The sequence below is a fragment of the Alosa pseudoharengus genome, unplaced genomic scaffold, assembly GCF_046254945.1.
Source record: "Alosa pseudoharengus isolate Yale_2024_CS ecotype anadromous, Long Island Sound unplaced genomic scaffold, YU_APseudo_1.1 YU_APseudo_1.1_scf_8, whole genome shotgun sequence".
Lineage (NCBI taxonomy): Eukaryota > Metazoa > Chordata > Actinopteri > Clupeiformes > Clupeidae > Alosa > Alosa pseudoharengus.
The window spans coordinates 30,737,061-30,747,157 of record NW_027468870.1 but is presented as its reverse complement, the minus strand read 5'-3'; the positions used below and the strand labels follow the sequence as shown (position 1 = coordinate 30,747,157).

The 10,097-nt window shown below is 35.0% G+C and overlaps 1 protein-coding gene across 1 annotated transcript; it reads left to right on the top strand.

Moving 5' to 3' along the window:
* The first annotated feature begins 1,825 nt into the window (after positions 1–1,825).
* LOC143112700 (trace amine-associated receptor 13c-like) lies at positions 1,826–2,830 on the top strand. The gene has a single exon (XM_076274969.1). The coding sequence runs from the start codon at positions 1,826–1,828 to the stop codon at positions 2,828–2,830; it is 1,005 nt and encodes a 334-aa protein (XP_076131084.1).
* Positions 2,831–10,097: the final 7,267 nt, after the last annotated feature.

Genomic DNA, 10,097 nt, shown 5'->3' with positions numbered 1-10,097 from the left:
AAACGGTTAGCATAAGTTTGGCTAACTGTTTCACTACCATCCAAATGATTTCCGAACGGCTTTATTAAGTTGAAATAGTTGCGAAGTTCTCCTTTAAAACTTACTTCAGAATGATGTATTCACTGAAAGTAGGTCCCCTCGATCCATGGAAGTGACTTGAAAGACGTTTATTCTGCCTTCCAGTTGCCTTCCATTATGGCGATTCTTTGTGCAGTGACCTTTCAATCAACTGGGGTAGCACCTGAGGTGTCTAATCAGGGTATCCAGTGCTATCTATTCTGCTCTTATAAGGCTACTGCTAATACATTACATATATTTATATTTCATTTAATAATGTAAACCATACCACTTCCTTAAATGTGTACTACTGTCTACACTACACCATGGGCCCTATCATGACATTCTAAAGTGCATCGTCACAAGTCAAAAGTCTATTCAAATTTAGTAGGATGTCCAGTTCACATTGGGAGGGGTTTCGTTCTCAAAAGTGGAGCGCATGGCGTAACAAGGTGTTCCTAGGTCTTTTAATCAGTCATATGGGTGTGTTTTGGGCGTAATATCATTTTAAACCAATGAGAATGACATCTGTCATTCCCTTTAACGGCGCAATGCGCGATATGTCAAATAAATCCATCTGTATTTTGGCATTCAACGGCGCATTTGAAGGAGGCTGCTTGTGAGACCGTATGGAATAGTCATTCTTAAACCATGCTTTACTAAAACCTAGCATAGCCTTCACGCATTTGCACTCGTCTATTATTTGAACTCATTGGCAAAGTGAAACTAACTTCACCAAGGAGTCAGTCAACGACAAGACAGTTATATGCAGTTACTTTCACTATTGACTGACAATGGGTTACCATCGAAAACATAGGCTGGAAAAAGCAACACTTACCCTAATGTTGCTCAAATAACTGAATAAAACAACATTTATCCTGCAGAGGAGTTGCTTATATCTCGTGACAGTGCGTCTTCAGCTGTGCTCCATACGTGTCTCTCGCCTCTCCCCTAATCACTTTTAACCGTCATTGCCAATTTGCAAATGATGGTGAATAACTACTCATCATGAGATGTACAGTATTTCGTAATATCTTTATTCTAATTATGTTTACCATTGCAATCGTGCAATTTGTAATGCTTTGCGTGGACGTGTGCTGGTGTGCGTTCATGAATGATAGAAGGATGGTGCGTGCACCTGCCAATATGACTGTTGACATGCGCTCTTAAAATAGCATATTAACAACTCGCCATTGACTTCTGACCAGGTTTAGGTGGTGTATGATAGCGATTTTTAGACAACGCGCCAGGTCCCTCCCTAGGTTGTTAATTGCCACACCCCTGGGCGCAATGCTTAAAAAATAAAGGTGCAAAATAACGAATTCAACTTCGCGCCGGTGAATAACGAACTTTACGCCATGCGCTGGTGACCCAAAATATAGCCCTATATCTCTTATAGTGTTTATACTACCTGTCTATACTGTGAATATCACATTGCACTTTTCTGCTTTTTTGCACTTCTGGTTAGACGAAAAATGCATTTTGTTGTCTGTACTTGTACTCTACTACACAATAACAATAGTGAATCTAATCTAAATCTGAAAAGAGTGTAGCAATGCCACCCAGTGGAAACTAGGAGAGCATCATTTCAATAATTCATTAGTATCCTAAACGTCAGACGCACCAATTGGGTGGGGATTATGTCCAGACTATAAAAGCCATGGACTACAGGCTACGAAAAGATAACAACACTGAGGACACTGATGTGTAGGACAAATGCACTGTGAAATAATTGTAAAAGCTACGTGTTAACTTTTTTCATTGTCAAATGGAATATTATGATGATAAATATGACATTATAGAATATTGTTTTCCTCAAAGTAATTTATCTTGTACTCGGACGGCTCGGACAAGAAGTGAGTTTGTTGTAATGTATGTTTTCTTTTCATCAATATCAGTGTTCACAGTCTTTGTAAACTTGCTGGTGATCATTTCCATATCCCATTTTAAACAGCTGCAAACTCCAACCAACCTCTTCATCCTTTCCATGGCTGTTACCGATTTATTGATCGGTGGAATTTTGATGCCAGTCGAAAGCATGCGACTAGTTGAGTCATGTTGGTTTCTTGGGGAGAGCCTTTGTAACTTTTACCCAGCTGTAACGACCATACTTGTGTCAGCATCACTTGGGCATTTAGTGTTTATAGCTGTGGATCGTTATTTAGCTGTTTGTGAGCCCTTTTTCTATGCATCCACAATGACAGTTGGAAAATCTGTGACATGTATAGTAATATGCTGGCTCAGCTCTGTTCTATATAACTTGACTCTTTTGAATGTAAATGGGAATATGAACAACCCTCATAGACAGAGTAGCTGTGTTGGAGAATGCTTGTTAATTATTGACTTTACATGGACCATGAGTGATGTTGTAATCTCCTTTATATTGCCATGTTCCATATTGTTCACTCTATATCTAATTATTTTCTTTGTGGCCAGAAATCAGGCAAGGGTCATAAATGCCCAATCAGAGAGTATTTCAAACAATGCAAAATGTGTCATCTCAAAGAGCTCTGACAGGAAAGCAGCCAAAACACTTGGTATTGTGATTTTTGTTTATCTCTTGGGCTGGATCCCATATTACATCAGCATTCTCACAGTAGAGAGTGATTCTGTTGCAGCGTATGTGTTATCATGGCTCCTGTACATGAATTCATTTGTAAACCCTCTTATCTATGCCTTGTTTTACCCATGGTTTAAGGTGTCAGTTAGACACATTGTTACTTTAAAGATTCTGCACACATCATCATCTCATCTGCATCTGTTACCGTCATGATCCTACTTGTTTATGTTTTGGGAATTATTCAATTGTAATAACAGCTGAGTATTGTATGCATACATGAAGGTGCCAGTCTATGTGGTAGTAAGTATGTTATTGCTGTGGCTTGTAGTCTATTTAGTATGTATGCATTCTCTGTTGACTTTGAACCATTCACTGCCAAAAAGGGGTTTCTAAAGTAGCTTTAAAAGATTAATGTAAGAAACTGTACATTTCAACAATAGAAAAGTGAGTATGCTGGAAGCATTACATTTATGTTTATGTGAACATTATACATTCTAAATACATCTTTGTAAAACTGCTTGTTGGCCTCCTTGTAAGCACATGTTACACAATCAGGTTCTATACTTAGGGCATAAAACCCATTAAACATTAATGTCCCTTGTATGTATTTTAGCACTATCATTGTTATTATTATTTTTTATTTACGTTTATTTGACAGGGACAATGCTCAATATATACAGTTATTGGGCCAGATTATAGCCACAAGGCTAATTATAGTGGATGGAATCCACTATCTTGAAATCTCCTGGCTTCTTCTTATAATTATTATTATAACCATTTTTTCTTTTTACCTTTTCAAGAATTAATGCGACTCTAACCGCTTAACGTACAGACATGTTGAAATAACCGTTTTGTAGGTCTGGAGTTGGACAACAGAGTAACTTTTTCAGATTTTCTTAAAAGTTTATACTTTTTGAGAAATAGGGGATTAAAAATGGTAAAAAGCTCATTTTTCCCCCATAGACTTGAATGGCTGTGATGTCATAATGGCCTAAAGCCAGCTGCGCTCGTTAAAGCCTGTGGTGCAGGTTAAACAACACTTTCAACTAGAAAAGCATTTCCTGAAGGAAATACAGTGCATGAAAATGCAAAAATATGATGAGTTCATATGGTTAAATTATTTGCTAGGTAGATGAGGTTTAATGTAGTTGGAATGACTGAACTAGGTAGATGAGGTTTAATATAGTTGGAATGACTGAACAGTTAAATAGGTGGATAGTTTATATAGTTAAATGATTTGCTTGGTAGATAAGGTTTAATATTGTTGGAATGATTGAACGGTTAAATAGGTGGATAATTTAAATGGTTAAATTATTTAGGTCGATAATTGACGATAACTGACAGTTGGAATGGCTCTAATGTTTGCTAGTAGTTATGCTAACTATGTTATCAAAGATAATAATGTTAACCAAGTTACTTAACTTAGCTAATGTTTTCATTTTTAGTAGTTATGCTAACTAGCATGTGACTTAGCTAACTTAGCTAATCGTTTTCAGCAGTTTTGCTAAAAATGCCAACTAGCATGCTAACATGCTAGCATGCTAACCATGTGACTTAGCTAACTTAGCTAATCATTTTTAGCAGTTTTGCTAAAAATGCTAACTAGCATGCTAACTAGCATGCTAACATGCTAACTATGCTAACCAAGTTACTTAGCTAACTTAGCTAACTAGCTACAGTGGGTAGGAGTCATAGTTGATGACAAGTAACAGTTACAATGGCTGAACAGTTAAAAAGTTCAGTAGTTTAAAGGGTTAAATTGTTTAACAGTGAAATATTGTAGTGAGGACTTTTATTTTGAAACAGTTTCTGGCAGAGGAAGCAGTTGAACAGGATGTGTAGTCTTAATAGGGCCAGTTTGTATGCTTAAAGCCTGAGACTGGCAGTTGATGCAGGTGGCCCGAACACCTGCCATAGGATTCTAATTGCTTAACGGCCGTATTGTGATGTCATAATCATAGTGTTAAGTCAATGGGGAAATTTTGATTAGTTTTTAATTAATAGTTTAAAAAGTATAAAAGTTACAAAGATGAAAAATACAAAGCCCACATGTCATAAGTAAGACCTACGTAACATAGTTTGAATGAAGTTTCTACGTTAAACGGTTGAAGCTGCATTAAGTGCGTTAGAAGAAGAATAATAACTAGAAAAGCATTTCCTGAAGGAAATACAGTGCATGAAAATGCAAAAATATGATGAGTTCATATGGTTAAATTATTTGCCTTGTAGATAAGGTTTACTATAGTTGGAATGACTGAACAGTTAAATAGGTTGATAATTGAAATGGTTAAATTATTTAGGCAGATAGTTGACGATAACTAACAGTTGGAATGGCTCCAATGTTTGCTAGTAGTTATGCTAACTATATTAAAGATAATAATGTTAACCAAGTAACTGCTAACTAGCATGCTAACAATGTCAAAATGTTAACTATGCTAACCATATGACTTAGCTAACCTAGCTAATCATTTTTATTAGTTATGATAACTATGCTAAATAGCATGCTAACATGCTAGCATGTTAACTATGCTAACCATGTGACTTAGCTAACTTAGCTAATAATTTTTAGCAGTTTTGCAAAAAATGCTAACTAGCATGCTAACATGTTAGCATGCTAACTATGCTAACCATGTGACTTAGCTAACTTAACTAATCATTTTTAGCAGTTTTGATAAAAATGCTAACTAGCGTGCTAACATACTAGCATGCTAACTATGCTAACCATGTGACTTAGCTAACTTAGCTAATCATTTTTAGCAGTTTTGTAAAAAATGCTAACTAGCATGCTAACATGCTAGCATGCTAACTATGCTAACATGCTAGCATGCTAACTATGCTAACCATGCTAACTAGCTACAGTGGGTAGGAGTCATAGTTGATGACAAGTAACAGTTACAATGGCTGAACAGTTAAAAAGTTCAGTAGTTTAAAGGGTTAAATTGTTTAACAGTGAAATATTGTAGTGAGGACTTTTATTTTGAAACAGTTTTTGGCAGAGGAAGCAGTTGAACAGGATGTGTAGTCTTAATAGGGCCAGTTTGTATGCTTAAAGCCTGAGAATGGCAGTTGGGCCAGCTGGCCTGAACACCTGCCATAAGATTCTAATTGCTGTGATGTCATAAAGGGCAATGTTAAGTCAATGGGAAAATTTTGATAGTTTTTAATTAATAGTTTAAAAAGTATAAAAGTTACAAAGTTGAAAAATACAAAGCCCACATGTCCTAATTAAGACCTACGCGTCAATGTTTGAATGAAGTTTCTACGTTAAACGGTTGAAGCTGCATTAACTGCGTTAGAAGAAGAGGAATAATAAGAACTAGAAAAGCATTTCCTGAAGGAAATACAGTGCATGAAAATGCAAAAATATGATGAGTTCATATGGTTAAATTATTTGCTAGGTAGATGAGGTTTAATGTAGTTGGAATGACTGAACTAGGTAGATGAGGTTTAATATAGTTGGAATGACTGAACAGTTAAATAGGTAGATAGTTTATATAGTTAAATGATTTGCTTGGTAGATAAGGTTTAATATTGTTGGAATGATTGAACGGTTAAATAGGTGGATAATTTAAATGGTTAAATTATTTAGGTAGATAATTGACGATAACTGACAGTTGGAATGGCTCTAATGTTTGCTAGCAGTTATACCAACTATGTTATCAAAGATAATAATGTTAACCAAGTTACTTAACTTAGCTAATGTTAAAATGTTTAGTAGTTATGCTAACTATGCTAACTAACATGCTAACTATGCTAACCATGTGACTTAGCTAATCATTTTTAGCAGTTTTGTTAAAAATGCTAACTAGCATGTTAGCATGCTAACTATGCCAACCATGTTACTTAGCTAACTTAGCTAATCATTTTTAGCAGTTTTGTTAAAAATGCTAACTAGCATGTTAACATGCTAGCATGCTAACTATGCTAACTATGTTACTTAGCTAACTTAGCTAATCATTTTTAGCAGTTTTGCTAAAAATGCTAACTAGCATGCTAACATGTTAGCATGCTAACATACTAACTATGCTAACCATGTGACTTAGCTAACTTAGCTAATCATTTTTAGCAGTTTTACTAAAAATGCTAGCTAACATGCTAGCATGCTAACTATGCTAACCATATGACTTATCTAACTTAGCTAATCATTTTTAGCAGTTTTGTTAAAAATGCTAACTAACATGCTAACATGCTAGCATGCTAACTATGCTAACCATGTGACTTAGCTAACTTAGCTAATCATTTTTAGCAGTTTTACTAAAAATGCTAACTAACATGTTAGCATGCTAACTATGCTAACCATGTGACTTAGCTAACTTATCTAATCATTTTTAGCAGTTTTACTAAAAATGCTAACTAACATGTTAGCATGCTAACTATGCTAACCATGTGACTTAGCTAATCATTTTTAGCAGTTTTGTTAAAAATGCTAACTAGCATGCTAACATGCTAGCATGCTAACTATGCTAACCATGTGACTTAGCTAACTTAACTAATCATTTTTAGCAGTTTTGCTAAAAATGCTAACTAGCATGCTAACTAGCATGCTAACATGCTAGTATGCTAACTATGCTAAACAAGTTACTTAGCTAACTTAGCTAACTAGCTACAGTGGGTAAGAGTAGTCATAGTTGATGACAAGTAACAGTTACAATGGCTGAACAGTTAAAAAGTTCAGTAGTTTAAAGGGTTAAATTGTTTAACAGTGAAGTATTGTAGTGAGGACTTTTATTTTGAAACAGTTTTTGGCAGAGGAAGCAGTTGAACAGGATGTGTAGTCTTAATAGGGCCAGTTTGTATGCTTAAAGCCTGAGAATGGCAGTTGGGCCAGCTGGCCTGAACACCTGCCATACGATTCTAATTGCTGTGATGTCATAAAGGGCAATGTTAAGTCAATGGGAAAATTTTGATAGTTTTTAATTAATAGTTTAAAAAGTATAAAAGTTACAAAGTTGAAAAATACAAAGCCCACATGTCCTAATTAAGACCTACGCGTCAATGTTTGAATGAAGTTTCTACGTTAAACGGTTGAAGCTGCATTAACTGCGTTAGAAGAAGAAGAATAATCAGAAGAATAAGAAGAAAAAGCCTTGGAATAACAGTACAGTGCATTTTCATGCACTGTAACTAGAAAAGCATTTCCTGAAGGAAATACAGTGCATGAAAATGCAAAAATATGATGAGTTCATATGGTTAAATTATTTGCTTGGTAGATAAGGTTTACTATAGTTGGAATGACTGAACAGTTAAATAGGTTGATAATTGAAATGGTTAAATTATTTAGGCAGATAGTTGACGATAACTAACAATTGGAATGGCTCCAATGTTTGCTAGTAGTTATGCTAACTATGTTAAAGATAATAATGCTAACCAAGTAACCACGCTAACTAGCATGCTAACAATATTAAAATGTTAACTATGCTAACCATATGACTTAGCTAACCTAGCTAATAATTTGTATTAGTTATGATAACTATGCTAATTAGCATGCTAACATGCTAATTATGTTAACCATGTGACTTAGCTAACTTCGCTAATCATTTTTAACAGTAATGCTAACTAGCATGCTAACATGCTAGCATGCTAACTATGCTAACCATGTGACTTAGCTAACTTAGCTAATCATTTTTAGCAGTTTTACAAAAAATGCTAACTAGCATGCTAACATGTTAGCATGCTAACTATGCTAACCATGTGACTTAGCTAATCATTTTTAGCAGTTTTGCAAAAAATGCTAACTATTCTAACCATGTGACTTAGCTAACTTAGCTAATCATTTTTAGTAGTTTTGCTAAAAATGCTAACTAGCATGCTAACTAGCATGCTAACATGCTAGCATGCTAACTATGCTAACCATGTGACTTAGCTAACTTAGCTAATCATTTTTAGCAGTTTTGTTAAAAATGCTAACTAGCATGCTAACATGCTAGCATGCTAGCTATGCTAACCAAGTTACTTAGCTAACTTAGCTAACTAGCTACAGTGGGTAGGAGTCATAGTTGATGACAAGTAACAGTTACAATGGCTGAACAGTTAAAAAGTTCAGTAGTTTAAAGGGTTAAATTGTTTAACAGTGAAGTATTGTAGTGAGGACTTTTATTTTGAAACAGTTTTTGGCAGAGGAAGCAGTTGAACAGGATGTGTAGTCTTAATAGGGCCAGTTTGTATGCTTAAAGCCTGAGAATGGCAGTTGATGCAGGTGGCCCGAACACCTGCCATAGGATTCTAATTGCTTAACGGCCGTATTGTGATGTCATAATCTAATGTTAAGTCAATGGGGAAATTTTGATAGTTTTTAATTAATAGTTTAAAAAGTATAAAAGTTACAAAGATGAAAAATACAAAGCCCACATGTCCTAATTAAGACCTACGCGGCAATGTTTGAATGAAGTTTCTACGTTAAACGGTTGAAGCTGCATTAACTGCGTTAGAAGAAGAAGAATAATCAGAAGAATAAGAAGAACTAGAAAAGCATTTCCTGAAGGAAATACAGTGCATGAAAATGCAAAAAATATGATGTAAAATATCATACAGAGTAAAAACAAACTATATTGGTTGCTAGGTAGATGAGGTTCAATATAGTTGGAGTGACTGAACAGTTAAATAGGTGGATAGTTTATATGGTTAAATGATTTGCTTGGAAGATAAGGTTTAATATAGTTGGAATGATTGAACGGTTAAATAGGTGGACAATACTTAACTTAGTTAACTTAGCTAATGCATTTTTAGTAGTTAGCAATGCTAACATGCTAACTATGTTAACCATGTGACTTAGCTAATCTAGCTAATCATTTTTAGCAGTTTTGCTAACTATGCTAACTAGCATGTTAACATGTTAACATGCTAACTATGCTAACCATGTGACTTAGCTAACTTAGCTAATCATTTTTAGCAGTTTTGTAAAAAATGCTAACTAGCATGCTAACATGCTAGCATGCTAACTATGCTAACCATGTGACTTAGCTAACTTAGCTAATCATTTTTAGCAGTTTTGTAAAAAATGCTAACTAGCATGTTAACATGCTAGCATGCTAACTATGCTAACCATGTGACTTAGCTAACTTAGCTAATCATTTTTAGCAGTTTTGTAAAAAATGCTAACTAGCATGCTAACATGCTAGCATGCTAACTATGCTAACCATGTGACTTAGCTAACTTAGCTAATCATTTTTAGCAGTTTTGTAAAAAATGCTAACTAGCATGCTAACATGCTAGCATGCTAACATGCTAGCATGCTAACTATGCTAACCATGCTAACTAGCTACAGTGGGTAGGAGTCATAGTTGATGACAAGTAACAGTTACAATGGCTGAACAGTTAAAAAGTTCAGTAGTTTAAAGGGTTAAATTGTTTAACAGTGAAATATTGTAGTGAGGACTTTTATTTTGAAACGGTTTTTGGCAGAGGAAGCAGTTGGACAGGATGTGTAGTCTTAATAGGGCCAGTTTGTATGCTTAAAGCCTGAGACTGGCAGTTGAAACAG

Excerpts from the sequence above, each read along its gene's own strand:
- LOC143112700 (XM_076274969.1), top strand. The coding sequence starts at position 1,826 with ATGGAATATTATGATGATAAATATGACATTATAGAATATTGTTTTCCT.